The sequence below is a fragment of the Aethalodelphis obliquidens genome, unplaced genomic scaffold (assembly GCF_003676395.1).
Source record: "Aethalodelphis obliquidens isolate GAN/ISIS:26980383/991018 unplaced genomic scaffold, ASM367639v1 scaffold19, whole genome shotgun sequence".
NCBI classification, from domain to species: Eukaryota; Metazoa; Chordata; class Mammalia; order Artiodactyla; family Delphinidae; genus Aethalodelphis; species Aethalodelphis obliquidens.
Window position 1 is genome coordinate 9,438,041 of NW_020837963.1, and position 17,384 is coordinate 9,455,424.

A 17,384-nucleotide genomic window follows, 5' to 3' on the forward strand; every position below is an offset into this window, starting at 1 on the left:
TTCTGGAAATGCACTGAGTTAATCGACTCCTACTTTGTTATCAAGATAATGAAACTTATACATCCTTCCCATAAATTCACCCAGTTTAAAGGTCTTTGTCTTCCCTCAATAGGGTATGCAGGCCAAGTGCCTAACACTACACCTGCCATTTTATACCTCAGCTGATTCAATCTCATGAATAAACAGAATGTTAATTGTTTCCAATTTCAGGGAAATAAGGTTTTCAAGGCAGTCTAGTCAAGCTTGGAATTTAGTTCATGCAATCCAGATTTTGCAGGGTTTGGATGACAGCAACCAGGCTGCTGTTTGAAAAATTGAAACCTTTAGCACCATTTGATGGGAGTCATTTAATTGAAAATGAAACCTCCTTTTAGCCTATTAGGGTGTGTAATTTCAACTCACTTTATTATTCAGCTGCTTGCTACAGCCCCTTGAAAAAGCTATTCTCACATGTTTTTCTCAGCTCCAGAATTTTGCAATTCTGGAAATTAGGACTATGGTGAGAAAGTAGAGGCAAAAAAAACAAGTAATGTGCTTTTGATAAAATGTGAAGATGCTTATCCTGGCCCCAGCAAGCAGTTCAAGAAACTGCCTAGTCAACCTCTCAGGAGTTTTTATGTTTTAATAGGTGACTTTGAAAGAAAAAAAAAAAAGGACTCAGTGCTTGCAGAAGTTGACATGATTCATGGTATAATTTTAATCTTCTCAGACCTGAAAGATAGACATTTTCATGAATACAAAAAGATATCTTTCTCTCTCTTTTTTTTTTTTTTTTTGGCCGCACGGCATGTGGGATCTTAGTTCCCCGACCAAAGATCATACCCATGCCCCAGCACTGGAATCGCGGAGTCTTAACCACTGGACCACCAGGGGAGTCCCAAATGGTTCCTTAGACAAGTTCTTATTGTAAGGCCCACCATGTTGCTGAATGTCCTCCTTTGCTGTAGACATCAGCCAAATATCAAGTTCCTAGCTTTATTTTCTGCCCACTTCTATCAGTCCTGGATTCTGCCTCCTCAGTTTTCTTTCTGAAACATAGGTGGTTCACTGTTTCTCATGGAATGAAGTCAGTTCTTTGACCTCAAGGTCCTGGCTGTCTGACCCCAAATTCCCCCTTCTAGCCTCACGGCCAGTTTATCCCTCCACATATGTCACAGTCTATTAGCAAAGATCCACAAATCACTCTTGGAAAAGTGTATTTTTAGAACTCCACGCTCTAACTGGTACTGTTCTCTTAGTCTTAGCAGTACATTCTCCCTTTCTTTACTGAGAGAGGTCCTCATCTTTTAAGACTCCTTCTCAATTGTCTTTTGTCCAAGAAGCCTTACTTACCTTTCTGGTCTTTTATTCTTCTGTGTGTCCATAACACCCCATTTAGTCCTTGCTATGTTGTCTCTTTCTTATAGTTTACCATTTTGATTCCCAACCTCTTGGCCAGGTTGTAAATTCTTTGATGGCAAAGGGCCAGTCTCATTGACATTGTCATCCCTGCCTCCAAGCACCCCCCAATCTCTAATTGTGAATCTCTCATATTATAGTTGCCAGATAAGTATTTGTTGAATTGAATTATGGTACAAATCTTCGGGAAACAGAGAGTAATCTGGAAAGACAGACTTTACCATCTAATCCAGAGTAGAGTTTGGAGAACCCCAAAGTAATAGTACTCATGGCTGTGGATACTGTACAGTCAGTCCTCCCTATCTGCCTGTTCCAAACCTGCAGATTCAACCAGTGTTGGATCCTGTACTATGTCTGTGATCTATGAGATCTGAGCATCTGCAGATGCAGATTTTGGCATCCGAGGCAAGTCCTGGACCCAATCCCTGCAGGTACTGAGGGATGACTGTATATGTGATTGATCTTGGGGGAGATGAAAAAGATGCAAAAATATTTTTTCCAATAGGGAAAATGTATCTTTACTATTCATCTATTAAATTAAAGCTAAACAGAAAGACACCAAGTTCTCTGTGATTCAGGAAATGGTGGTCACATTTGCAGATGATTCTGACCCGCTGTGCCCTTTTCTTTACCACCACCCTTCCTGTCATTTCTTGTTAGCAGGAAATTTTTACACTTGCCTTTCACCAGCTGCTTGTAATTCTGAGTATGTAAAGGAGAGAATCCAAACTAATGGGTGCAGATGAGTTTTTGAAATTCCAAATGGGCAGTATGAAAAGAGTTGGACTCATTTTTGACCACTCCTTTATAACTATTTCCCTAGCACTGTGTTGGGTGTGGCGAAACATAAGAAAGAAGTCCAGTTCCATGGGTTCATTTTCAAGGACATGCAGTATAGTTAGGATATAAAGACTCCCAGCCCAATATGAAAAGTATGAAATGCTAAAGCAGGTGGTACCATCTGAGTATGTACGTTGTAGGGTTTTAGATGGGAATCACTGTGAGTAGCAGCAGAAAAGACTTCTTAAAACGCAAGACTGGACTTTAAATATGTGAGTGAGCACACATAACTACAGAGGGAAAGATTACTTGAAGTTTTATTTAGAAAAATCCTCCAATGGGAAGATCAAGAAGCCAAGAAGCTGCTCAATTAGTGAGGATTGCAGGATGTCTTCAGGGCATAATTAGGACACCACTGTGCAGAGAAGTACACTAAGGTGAAGATATAAATTGGTAACCGGGTTTTGCTTTTTCTCTCTGCTCCAACACCGTAGTTCGTAGGCTTTTTTACTTTTCAGTACATTGAGTACCTACTGTCACACTGGCTATGAAGACCAGCAGTGCTCCCCTGGATCCAGAGCCCTGCAAACCACATTCACTTTTGGCTCAATGCTGATCACGTCTTGCTTGCAAGGAGGAGGAGTCGTGAGAGTGTGGGTCAGGGAGGAGAAAGAAAAATCTGGAATAGGAATAGGGCTTCAATATCCATCATCTTCAAAGGGTTTTCCTAGCTTTATTTGTCGACTTCTGTTATGCCTCTTCTGAAGGGTCACCTTCATTTGTCCCAGTGCTCTGAATGGTGACAAACAGAACTATGTTGTTTCTTTTCCAAAGTCTGTTGTGTTCTGTGTGCCCTGTTGAGAGTGGGGCCATCACCTCAAGTCACACCCACACCACTAAACCCTCACACTACCATAAACTCTAGGAGGTGCTCTAATTTCTGTCCAACTCACTCCGCATTCATCTTTCATTTATTAATCTGCCCGCTAAGGATACACTCATCAGAGTCAGGCAGATTCAGCCACTTAAAATGAGTATATTAGTTAGTCTTTCTGAGCCACAGTTTACTCTTCTATAAAATGGAGCTAATAATGTCTACGCCATGGATTCATAATTAATATTATTCTCACCCTATTTATTACAATGGTCTCTCCTAATTAATTTTTTCTCCACACTCAGCTAGAATAATATTCCTAAATGCATATTTAATTGGGTCACTTTTCTGCTTAAAATACCTTCAGTGGATCTCTGTCCCCAATAAGAAAAATTCCAGACACTTTGATAGAGCATATAAGCAGTTTTATTATTTCATCTCTGCCTATTTTTCTAAGCTTATCCAGTTCATTCTTTTCTACCTGATACCTTTCCACTCATCCTTTAATTCTCAACTCAGATATCACCTTCCATCATTTTTCTAGGAAGAAATAGTCAATCGTTCTGTTTTTCCATTGTGTCACCGACTTACAATTTTTTAACTTTTGGATATTCCAGTCTATTATTATTAGTCACTTAACATCTTCCCCTCACTAAATTATGAGCCTCTGCAATAGTCACTTTATATCCCTAATTCTTAGAACAGTGAGTGGTCCACTCAACACATTTGTTGCCTAGATGGATGGAGCATGGACAGATATATGAATGAAGAAATTTTGTGCTCCAACAGTGTTATTATTTACACATACTAGCAGTGCAGCCATCAGGGTGCTCACATTCTAGTGTTTTCATACTATAGTTGCAACTTCCCAACATGCAGTCACTTGAAGAAGAAAAGAGCATTCATGCTCTTCTGTTACTTCTCCGTGTACTACCTGGCAACTTCACTGAAACACAAACATACCTCACACTGCTTTTGGGATAAGCTTGTGGACCATCCGGGTGGGGCAGGCTTTCGTGGATCATCAGTAGCCTTTGAGAACAGTTCTCCTTTGTAATGCACACAAGACTGCCTCATCCTCCACGTTGCATCTGATAAATGAACTGGCTCTTGGGAAGACCTAGTCATCCAGGAAAGTGTCCACGTTTAGAGAAACAGGATGCTTTTTAGATTTTCATAAAGACTGCGCTGCATCTAAAAGTGATTTCTTAGACCCATATGCTGGCCGTTATTCCAGATACACTACAAGAAAGAATGCATTCAAGGAGATTCTCGTGAGCAGAGACAGTTCAGAGACCATCCTGCTTCAAGATATCAGTAATATTATTAAGTCATCTTTGTTTTTTATTCTCTTAACAATTCAATTTTAACAGAAGTTTCACTCTAAACATATGTGAATAGTAATTGCAATAACTAATAAACTTATTTAGCTTTTCATATGTGGAAGCTTATGACATGTGTGATCAGAAGCAGTTGACAAGTTTTCATTTGCAACCAGATAAATGGACACAGACTAATTGTAGTTAAAGTCCTATAGATAAGAATGTATGGGCTCCCCTTACCTGAAATCTTTAATGAGGCCAACTTCTTTCCTGTGAGCAGAAGATCTTGTTGATCTGGACAGGTACTTTGGTCTCCTGGTGTTTGCCTTTTGAGTCCATTGTCCCTTGCAAGATGTTGAAAATGAGTGGTAGTAGAATTCGTAAGAGTAACCAACGTGCTTCTGAAATATTTCATAATACATATACACGTGTATATGTGTATTTCATATATATATATATATATATATATATATATATATATATATATATATATGTTTTTTTCTTCTCTTTTCTTTGGCTGACCTCTGCCATCATGTTCAGAAATCCAGATACCAGTTGGTCTGGCCTAGTGCTGCCTTTTTTCTGGCCTAGTGCTGCTTTTATTTTGGTGCTTGCAATAGAGGAAGAAGGAAACGTTTGTAAACTTTTTTTCTACTTTAGAACACCACTCAGGCAACTTTCTTTACCCATCATTTGCCACATTCTGCAAAAGATTACACATATGCCTCAGGAAATCAGGACCCAGAATCAAACTGTGATGTCAACCAAGAGCCAGGAATTAAGGGTTTATTTGTTAAATTGTTCATGTCTAGGATAAATATAATTTCCATTTTGTCCAGGAATGTCCTACTTGATACCTGGGTCCAGGCACAACTGGTAATAGCCCCTTCTGTCACTCTTAAAGTGCCTCGATTTTCATAATAGCTACAGAGTCACTGTTCATAACATTCGTATGTGAAATTGTAATCTTATATTTTAGATTGCTTTCTGACGATTCTTAGAAAATGAATTTACTTCTCCTCGTAGTCTACTCTATTTATATTTTATGGCAGAAAGGCAGAAATTGGAACTCCCAAGGAACTGCCTCTCATGGTCAAGGAGAAGATGGACAATGGGGTATTTGGTTCTCTTGCACTGTGTGTGACTCAGAGTAGGTCACCAAATGTATTCCCCAAAATTATTGCTCGTAGACTTGACACAGTATTTGTTGAGCACCAGGCCTCAATGTATGGCAGGCGTGTCAGCTGCCCTTACATATGAAGTAGTAACATTGTACTTTCTTTTAATCAATGAACTTTCATTCATGTTAACTTGAAAACAATGTGTTGAACCTGAGGAGAGGGTGAGAAGAGCTCATGAGTTTTTCCTATTAATATATGTTTGAAATATCGTAGGCATAGGTTATGATTTTGCTTTCTGGTTTTTAGATGCCCTGATGCCCTTGTTCAAAGTCAGCAGTATTAACTGTATGGTAAATCGCTCCCTTAGCCACATTTTTCAGCCTCTGAAGAATCATCTGCTTTAAATATGTCTCAATATGATCTGTGTATTGGACAGTAAAACTGTATCCATGTGGCATGAGTGCATTATCTTTACTCACTGGTATACAAGACATAAAATCAATGCACTTTCCTTCATTATCACCAGAATTATTTTCAGAGAACCAATTCTAAGATCAAGAAGATATCTCAGTGCTCTGCATCCTTGGGAGGATATATATTGAATGTTTGTTAGACAACCAATCTGTCCATTTGATTTAGATGATGGTCCATATCTTGGGGTTGATTGTGTGGGTGCCATTCTGAAGGACCCTCTGTTAGCCCCATTCAGGGAGGATGGATTAAAAATAGATTAGAACTACCACATTCAGCTTTCTCCATGTCCTCTGCATATTAATTTTCCATTCACTCCTCCCTGAACTTATAAACATCCACTCAGATAAACCACTCTAGAACTGAAATTCCAATTGAATTCATCTTTTCTAGGTGCTAAAAATTTTTTATCATGGGGAATATTCTTCATCTGCCTATGTGTGCTATAAGTAAGAGTTTAATGTAAACATTATACTGTTTAATTTTACACACACACACCCCACAATAAAAAAATACAGAAGCAATATTTTAAGCGATAGTGTAAGAACAAGAACATAGAGATTAATGTGTATAATAGTAGTAACTTCAAATGTGTTTACATCATTAACACATTACAAAGTATTCTAATTCAGTTTAGTCACTTATCAAGTATTGAGAACAGAGTGTAAATGTCACTTTGGTAAGCAGCAAGAAATATAATAATCACACTTCCTAAAGGAATTCATATTACCTCTGCCCATTTTCCCCTCAATCCAGAGAGTAACTGTCAGGGAAATCATGGGGACTTTAGCTTTTGCTTAAGGGAGTATACGTCTCTTGCCAAGATAGGATGATCTATCCCTTAAATAAAATATAAAAAATAACTCTTTAAATGACTCTTTCATTTATAATATTTTAGGAGTGCAAACCAAGGGGAGGAGCATGAATTCTTTGGTTTGGACCTTCCTTAGAGGTACCTAAATAAAATAAATTTAAAACTATTTAAACTATTTTGAATAACTCTAAAAAGATGCAGTCTTCCTCTTTCTAAAGTCAGGCATGGGATCATTTTCTTTGTTTTATTTTTCTTCCTGAAACCACCATTCTTTGGTTTCAAAACGTTTTGAAAAGTTGAAAACATTTGCTTTAGTTATCAAAGCTTTCTGGAAGGAGTGATATTTTGATGAAATTATCTGAATGAAATCCATGGGTGGTTAAGTGATACATAAATTCATTACTCTTTATCATCTTAATTCTTTTCCTCACCCTCATTTCTATTATTAAGGAAATATGGGTACATAGTAACAAAAGAGTTCTTCTTTATATTCTGTAGAATATATTAGTATATTCATATAGTACATTTTGATTCCTGAGTTCATGTAAAATCATATTACTAATGCCATAATAAAAAAAAAGAAACTACCCATTCCCAGTTTTTGGAACTACAGTGAACTCTATTTGAATAATTAAAAATAAAATGCATATACATTGAAATGTATTATATTACTTCCACAAATGTCATATTTAGATATCCATGTATTCATTTACTTATTTGGAATTTTTAATTTTGAAAAATGTTTTTTTTTTTAACATCTTTATTGGGGTATAATTGCTTTACAATGGTGTGTTAGTTTCTGCTTTATAACAAAGTGAATCAGTTATACATATACGTATTAGAGATTTAATATAATAAGCAAAAAAGGAAATTTAGGGATTTTAAGATAAATTTAATTGTGCAACATGTAATGTAAGACTAAAAATAATGCATTATCTTTTATTTGCATGTAGTTCTTTTACTACTAGATAAATGAAAAACATTTTCAATTCAATCTAATAGTGATTTCATAGTAATAGTAAACCAATGCAGTGACAGTGATTTTATAGTAAGAATTAACTTATTCTTAAATCTTTAAAGTCAGAATAAGTTAAAAACTATCTGCAGTTAGCTGATATTAGCCATAAATAGGCCTGTATAGGATTTGGATACAGCGAGCCAACTCTATCTATCATGGCAGGTTCCACATCTGATAAATCTTTTTATACTACCCTTTCCCTGAGGATCCAGGACTGTACCTTGCATATAGTAGGCACTTAATACATTTTGAATGAATTATTATCAGTTTTATGCTCCATTAAAAATTTAAGACCTCTGGGATCCAATAGTAGTTTATATCTTTGCATTAACTGACTTTTCGTCTTCCAGAGCCTAATTAGTTCTCTATTTCCCTTAATCAGTGCTTATGAAATTTACCAAGTTAACTAAACACCTCTAATATTCCCAACAGGAATCATTTATTGCTTTAGTGGCCTAAGTGATGGGGCTGTTAGCATCTCTTTGGCTGACTGCTTTGCAATCTAGTTGCTTTCAGATGTGAGAAAAGTAATCTTAATATTCATACAGAACTTCTGTCTCCCTTCATTTCTTCCAATGTTGATCTGGCAATGTCCCGTGGCCCAAGCTTATCCTCCACTTATTGAAACCCCAGATGTGTCAGAGTCACACAAGCAAGGTATTTGGGAAAAGGGTTAGGCTCATCAGTCAACCCCCCAAAATGTTCACAACTGCTGCTTATTTCAGTTGCCCCTCCCCAATCACCCCCCCATACACACACATTGGGGCCTCCATCCTAATTCCCACTTCTTTATATACCCAGAGTCACTGGCCAGCAGATTTTAAATGTACCAGTTTACCCTGAAAACAGAATATGATGTGATTGAATTAATTTATCATTGCTTGTTGGAAGCTTAACCCTCTTAGTTCAGCTCTGACTTAATATTGAAAGAATTTTTTTTAAATTGTGAATGCGTGGTCTGGTAACAAGATTTAAGTTGTTTCTTCACAGCTCTTTTGCAAATAAAATGATGAGCTCTTGGAAAAGCTTTATTAAGAAGAGTGTTTGGTATGCAAAGGAATGTCACAAGAGCAGGACTTGGAAGTCTTAAAAAAGAAAAAGAAAATCTGTACATGTGAGAAAAACAACCAGTGTTATCGTAGCTGGCTGCCCCAGCTGGCTTCCTCGACATCACCCAGTGATTATAACTGCCTTCACAAATAACACTCTGAAGTGTATAAAGAATTAGCTGTAGTCCTGTATGTGTTTGAGTACAGATTCAACTCCCAAATGTTTTTTCGAATAGGTATTCTAGAACTCAAAATCTTAACCAAATAATCACAGTTCTACAAATGTACCAATAGAAAAGGGGATTACCTGTAGTGAAAAACTATTAATTAAAATATGGATGATAGTATAATTATTTCTGGTTAATTTCTGGCTCATTTCTCTTAAAGACTACTTTTACAACTGTTGAACACCTAATAGAAGGCAGTGGTTCCAAATGTGTGCTACTAGAGAAACCTTCCTTCTTGGCGTGTTTATAAGAAATATTCAGACCATGTGGGCTGTGTCACGCTCCCTACTCTTTATTCCATACCCAATAGCTCATTCCCAGGTACCTGTTTGGCACATAACACAAAGACTACTCAAAGCCCAGTTATAAGGCAAAAAGTACTGTCCCCTGGTACAGTAATAATGATACTTTGCCACAAAGTCATGTCCAATGGCAACAGTGTAGACTGGACCTCTTATAACATGAAGGAGGTGGGCTCTGTCACGCTAGGAGCCAACACCACCACTCCTTCTGTTCTGAGATGTTCAAGACAGCAACACTAACACTGGTGCTGTACCTTTTGGTGACACGTTAACAAGAGTATTGGAGAAAAAAAGGGGGGTGGGTCAGCTTTTCTGTGAGGAATTGAATTTAGCTTGTTTAAAAGAGTATTTTTGTGACAGATTTTTCTCACGCATAGAAAATAACATTTTCTTGCAAAGTATAATGGTATCATTCTTTTCAGGCTTTCTTTGAAGTGGACAAAATAGTCTTACTCAGTTGTTTGTGTATTTTTAAATATTTGTTAGTTTTTGTCTATTTTGTTTCATTTGTGCTTTCATGTTGCAGGTCCACTAACTTTCTGGTATATTTTCCGGATAAACAGGTCGCCATGGAGATGGAGGTTATTGGCCAGTTGATACTAATTTGATTGATAGAAGCACTCTCAACGGTAAGTATATAAATTAGGTTCTATTGGATTCATTATATTAATTAAAATTGTTAATTCTAGAGTGTCTGAGGCAAATTTTCTATTGACTGCAAGTGCCAAGACCCCCAGACTTAGGGTTTTAGTGGGAATAATAGGAACGTGAAGTTATTAACAAACCTGGAGCATATTCCACCAGGAGACAGTGCCGATGAGGGTTGACAAGTACGCAAAACAGTCAGAAAAGTCCAAGCATAGAGAATTTTACAAATGATGCTTGGCTGTTAACTATCTAGGTTTGAAAGTACTATATATATTTGAAATATTTCTACAATTTTATTGTAGAGAGGTGACTGAAACCCACTCACTTTCATAAACTGAAGTTAGTGGGACTTTTTCAAGAGTCAGAGTGCCAGGAGATTAAAAGGCAATCGGAATATGGACAATTGAGAAAGAATAATTATTTCCTCACAGTTTCCATCCACTACCGAGCAGTGGTTATATATGTACAGGTGAAGCAAATGTAAGCCAAAGACACAGAACAGTATAGTCTCTTAAATTGTGTGTCCTAAAGAACACTAATCTTGGATAGAACTGCCAAATGGAACAACTGAAAATACAGGAGGCCCAGTGAAATTTGAATCCTTTCTAATTGCCTATGAATCTGAGATAAAGAAAAATATTGCAAGGGGTTACTATCTCAACGTACACAGGCACTTCAGTGTACATATCCGTAGGCAACTAGAAATAATGCAAATTTAACTGAACCTCCTTTATTTTTACTTATTAAATCTGGCAATCCTAATTTTGGATCAAGTTTAGAAGTTTGCTATGGACTATTTTAACTTGCCCTTCAAAAGAAAATGAATTCTCTGATTGAAAAGAAACCTCAGCCCAAATTTGATGTTAACAGATAAGGATTTTTCTTTTCACAGGAGTCAAACTTCAGATGAAGAGCATGACAGTAATTGAGAGAAATGCATGTCACTTTATTTTTTTACTATTTAAGATTCCTAGTGAGAAATATAATTGTAATTAAATTTGATCTGATTACATTATCTCACAGGAGGAAGTCATGAAGATAAAATAGATGAATGGCATCCAGTGACTGTGAGCCAGTTTAGATAGATTGTTGGCATTACCCCTTCTCAATTTTCTGCTACACTTAATGATGGTTTAGGCATTTCCTGTTAAATGAATGGGGTGAACAAAGCACCTGAAACATTTCTAGAATCCCTACTGGAATAACTAATTATTACAGGCTACATGATTAATTAAGCTGACTTGATAACCTCAGAGAGGCACGGATGGTAGCGGGCATACTTAATCTATTTCCTATTCTATTTCGTTATCCAGTAAATGATAGTAAATATGTAATTTGCCTTTAGCTTGGGCTTTTACAAGCCAATCAGCAAAGGCATCTGAAAACTCTACCTTCCTAATTAAAATTCTACTAACGTCTTATACCTTAAGAAGGGGGTATATTTTCAAATTATATATATAAGTGAAAAATTGACTGATAAAACTCTAACCCCACCACACCTTTGCTAAGTAGGCTGCATAAATAAGAGCAAAAAATCTTGAAATTTCTTGAGTTTTTGAACCTCATATACAATGAAAATTTCATACATCTCCTCATGTAGTGACAGAATTAGAGAGGTTTCCTATCTCTCCTTATACTTCTTGATTCACCCTTCAAAGAACTGTAATAGAATAATGGTTTATTGTCAGGATACTCAAGCCACTTGCAAATAAATTTAGACCTCGCTAATCATTTACTTTCTCTTACAACGTGTCACTGTTTTAAAAAAGCACTCTTGGAATTCAGATAAAGAAAAACAAAGCTATAGTTCATGTTTACTCTTGAAGTTGGAAGCCCTTAATTCAATTGGGGAAACTGAAGAGCCTTCCTAAATTATTTTCCGATGGCAGGTAGAATCAAAGCTAATATGCGGTGATATGGTAGTATTTTACTTGTATGATGCATTCAATCTTGTGGTCCACATTCTTAAAGCAGGAAAATCTTCAACTTCTGAAAATGTGATTTTGTAGTTTATATTTGTATGAAGGATAACACCAGCGAAAATTACTTCACTTCAATCCTTTTTTCATTGGGGAAAATAAATCACCAACTTCGTTTTGTTGGTAGCTTTTCCTAAAATTTTCAAAATTAGTAATTTTGGTAAAGAGATCTACAAACCCTGCAAAAGCGTTGTTATATTGACTTCAACCTTTGAACACTTAAGTTTGATAGGTGTTGATACTTTGGTGAAGCATTATTTAAAAATTCATGTTATTAATTATTTTTTGTATATTTAGAATTGTATTAGGTATTCTGTAAAACATGACTTAAACTCTGTGTTTAGGAGAAAAAGCTGTGATTTTCCCTCTAGTTTTGATTTCCCTTAAGTAAAGATAATTAGAGTGTCCCAGGGCTCTCAAGCTCTAGTCTACGAGAGGCTCTGCCCACCTACTATCTAAACATTATCTATCTGAAATGATGTTAAGGCCCTCAGACTAATCCCAAACCCCAGGTTCTAGAACTGACTTTGCCATGGATTAGAAATGTGTGAATCAAGTCACTTAAACTCTCTGGATCTCAGTTTTTCATCTGAACATAGAAAGTGTTAACCTAGATCAGGGTTTCTTAACTACAAAACTATTGCCATTTGGAACTGGATAATTTTGGGGGGACTGGACAATTTTTTTGTCGTTGGGTTCATCCTGTGCACTGTAGGATGTTTAGCAACATCCCTGGCCTTCATCCACTAGATGCCAGTAGTATTTCCCCTCTACCATGTTGTAACAACCAAAACTGTCTCTAGACATTGCCAAATTTCCCCTTGGGGGGCAAAATCTCCCCAGTTAACAACCACTAAGCTTGGTTAGCATTCCCGAAAGGTTGGTCCAGGGTACATGGGTCCCATGAGAATCTCTGAGAAAAAAGTGTCCCATTGTCAAGTAATCATTGGGAAATTCGTTTGGTACTCACTTCCTTTTGCCAGGTCCTCGCCTTCCACCTGAATACTAGAGGATTTGTCTTGAGAGAGCATCTCTGCTCACTCTATACCCTTGAGTTTGGTGATCTCACCTACTCCCAGGCTTCAAATTCCATCTGTATGCCAGCTCCCACATTTATATATCTAACACAGACCTTCTAGCTGCCTCTTTACAATTCATCATAAGATCTCAACCCTGACATATTCAAGACTGAACTTTTGTTCTTGCCCCATTGAGCCTACCTGCCCTTTCGCCCTCTCCCTCATCCTAGACATAAGGATATTGCTGAGGCCTGAATCTGACTCCTCCTTTCTTTCCTGCCCCAAGTGCAATCTGCTTTATTCATTTACTTTCAAACTATATTGTGTACGTGTCCTCCTTGCTTGACTGAAGTTGCCACCATCTCAGTTTAAGCTATCATCAACTCTCACCTGGAGAATTCCATATCCTCTTAGCTGGTCTCTATTTTTCCACCACCAACCCCTCTCCACGCAGAGGGAAGAGATGTCTCCTTGGAGCAAATCAAGCCTGTCACGTTGCTGAAAACTCTTAGACCATCTGTGATTTTACCGAGGATAACTGAATGTGATCTACAGAGCTCATGGGAACAAGGTCCTGTTTCTCTTTTCAGCCTCATTTTGTGCCATTTCCTTTTTGCTCCCAGTGTTCCAGACACACGCACAGTCTGCTCTCAGTTCCCTTGTAAAGGAACAAGAACTAACTCCTAGCAACACTTCATAATTTAGCTTAAATGTCGCTTCTATAATGAGGCCTTTCGTGACCTCCCTCCTCTGTCAATGACCTCGTATCACATCCTCATGTTATATCTTTCTACATGAACTCTACTTTTCTTTAAAACACCAACTATAGTGGTAATGTTATATTTATTTGCTTCATGATTTGTTTGATATAAATCTTGTCCAGTGAATTGTAAGCTCCATGAGATCAACAATTGTGCCCCCCTCTTTTTTTGGTAGGGAGCAATCAATATGCTAATTTGGAAATTATTCTCAGACTACACAATATACAAGAAGACCATGACATAGACATTATTAGGAAATGATATATATGTGGCCCCATAAATACACTCTAATGGTTTCATAGCCTGGCTGTTTTTCCTTCTCCACCCTTCCAGAAAAATAGCTCAGAAATGGAGCTTTCACAACTCCCTTCTATTGGCTATGCCTTGATCTCAGGTGAGAAGTAACCTGACATTCTGTTCATGTCACAGTGACCCAGATGGGGTCTATGTTTCAGGAATGGAAGACAGAACATTTAATATATAGGAATTGTTTTTCTTCTCTGGTCCAACTAGTTGGGCAAGCCTCTGACTGTCTCACAACTGTGTATGTGTCTTATCTCATATTGTCTCTTTTTGCCTACTTGAATCCTCTCATGGCTTTTCCCCCGCCTCCAGCCTTATTGGAAAATAATTGACTATAACATTGTGTAAGTTTAAGGTGTACAATGAACTGATTTGATCCACTTAAATAATCCAGAATGGTGACAACCATAGTTAACACCTCCATCATATCATATAATTACCACTTACCCATAGTTTGATCACAACATCATATCCACAGCACCCAATTGGATCTTATTTATGGAATAATTGAATACATTCTCTGCCATTTCTGTGCTACCTCTCCTGGCAATGCATAGTTCACATTAGCATGTTCAAAATTCTGATATTTGAGGCAAAAAAAATGTTTTCCACCTTAATTGACCAAGGAACCTTTTTCCCCCATAATGGTGATTAATATTTCATTTTAGGGAACACTGGGCTAGATTATCTGTGAGATCTCTTCCAGCTGATTGACTATATAGTACCTTATTTCAGGGTGAAATGCTTTGAAATATTCAATACCATATGAATGTCTGTTCAAATTCAAAGGCCTGTGAAATTATGAAGACTTATGTTGAGCTGAAAGTGTTCTAATAACAAAACCGTTATCCGAGAACACTGCAATCATGGGAGGGAAGTTAATTTCCCAACTAGAAGCTTTCATTGGATGTGTTTGTCTCCCCAGAACTGAACTTGTCAATCTTATGTTCACATTGTTTACCTGCCTATTGTTATTGTGTAGCTATTAGGGCTCGGCCATTGTGGCAATGAGACCAGGTTCTGAACATGGGAGCCAGGACTCCTGGATTCGATACATGGCTTTGTGTTCTATGTGATACTTGAGCACTCAGAGTACCAGTCTATCCATGAGCCTACTGCAGAATTTTTGAGGGCAAATATGATAAGACACATAAAATATTTTTGAAAGCCTACCAAGTATCATAAAATTTAAAGACCTTATTAGTAGTTACACTAAACCAATTTTCTAATCATTACTAAGACTTTAGACCCAACAGATTATGAAATCTATGTTTGCTTTTATTAAATTTAGTATAAAAAGGATGAAATCATTTGCGGTGATCAGATATCATGAAAATTAAGTTGGATGGAATGCTCATGTTATATTAAAAAAATGTGACTCCCTTCTCCCTGATTTTAATGAAACATATCTAGGTCTTGATTACTCTGACATTGGATACCCACACTCTTAGGCTAACACCAGGAACAGATGAATTAGGATACTGTATTTTTCTTTAATTTGGAAAAATCACATAGAATGAAATGTATTGGGCCGCATCATATCTGTTGAGCACCAACTCTGTGCCAGGGTGTGTGGTCAGTGTGATGCATCCGTTATCTCATGAAATAATCACAGTGCCCTGGAGGAGCTTGTAAGCCTTTGAATTATACCGTTCAGCTTCTGAAAGGGGGCAAAAGTCACCTTGCCCCTTTTGGAATCAGGCTATCTCCCAGAACTCTTACCTACACAATCTAGATTTGTGAGTTCTAAATTTTTTCCTAATTTAGAGCACTCTTTTAATATATTTAGATATCTGGTTGATCATCATTATTTGCAGGTTCTCTATTCATGAATTTACCTACTCTCTAAAATTTTATTTGTAACCCCCAAAACCAATAATTATGGTGCTTTTATGATAATCCTTGGACATGCAGAGCAGCCAGAAATTTGAGCAGCCCAGTGCTCACAAACTCAGCTGAGCTGGAACAAGGTGGCGTTCTGCGTTGATGGTTCAGCTCTCATACCATGGATGTGTCCTTTCGGCACTACATTTAGTACCAATTTGTCACATTTTTGTGGGGTTTTGTTGGTGGTTTCACTGTTTAAAGCTGTCCCTAAATGTGGTGGTGAAGTGCTTTCTAGTGTTACTAAACACTAAAGGCTGATGTGTCTGATGGAGAAAATCTGTGTGTTGATTAAGCTTCACTCAGGCATGAATTTATAGCGCTGTTGGCTCTGAGTTCAATGTTAATGAATCAACATTACGTATCAAATAAGGCACCTTTAAACAGAAACCCACATGAAACAAGGCTGTGCTTTGATTGGTTGATGAAAAGGTAGGCTCCCAGGAACATGACACTGTGTTTCCTCTAGAAGCAATACTCTGTATTCCCTAATTTAGTATTTGTGATGTCTTTATAGAACACAACTACTGCAAATAACAAGGATCGACTCCATCTAAAGACACCATTGCACTTGACTTTATTTACTGCCTGTTCAATGTCAGATATTCTGATTAGTCAGCCTTTGAATGGAGATTGCGAAATTAATGAAAGATCTTGAAAACCAAGTTTTAAACTGATGGAACTTTTATGAAGAAGTCATAAAGGCCTGAAATCAAAGATTTATAATGGGAGCCCTCGTGAACCCAACTCTATGAGGCAAATGACATCAATATCTCTCACTTAATCTAAAGCTCATGGGCTTCCCTCGTGGCGCAGTGGTTGAGAGTCCGCCTGCCGATGCAGGGGACGCGGGTTCGTGCCCCGGTCCGGGAAGATCCCACATGCCGCGGAGCGGCTGGGCCCGTGAGCCATGGCCGCTGAGCCTGCGCGTCTGGAGCCTGTGCTCCGCAACGGGAGAGGCCACAACAGTGAGAGGCCTGCTTGCCAGGAAAAAAAAAAAAAAAAAAAAAAATTAAAACTCAGCAGAATCCAGAGTCATTATTTTCTAATTTGGAGCATGACATCTTCCTAGGTGGAAAGAAGAGCAAAAATTTGAAAAATTCCAATTTACATGGTTTTAAAAAATATTCATACAGTGTTACTGCCGGGTACGACTCAAACTAAGTTTGTCAGAAATGGTGAACTGTTAAATTTAAGTTAAGCTAATAAAATCCATGAGATCCCCAACGGCCTCCATTGTACACTTTCACATAAAAGGTTAATTTATTCCAATCGATTAATTTATTAAGAACAGAAAGGGCATATTGAGATGCTACTGTAACATGACTTTTTAAATTGTAAGTAAAACTATGACACAGAAAGTTCTAACCTTTCATTACTTGCCTCATTCCTTTGTAATAAATGAAAAAATTAC

At 37.4% G+C, this 17,384-nt stretch overlaps 1 protein-coding gene across 1 annotated transcript in view; it reads left to right on the forward strand.

Annotated features, from left to right (window-relative positions):
• Positions 1–17,384, forward strand: part of DCC (DCC netrin 1 receptor) — a 1,156,455-nt gene that overhangs the window by 1,043,936 nt on the left and 95,135 nt on the right. The window contains 1 exon segment of the mRNA XM_027118541.1: positions 9,940–10,005. Within this exon segment, the coding sequence (XP_026974342.1) occupies positions 9,940–10,005 (66 nt within the window).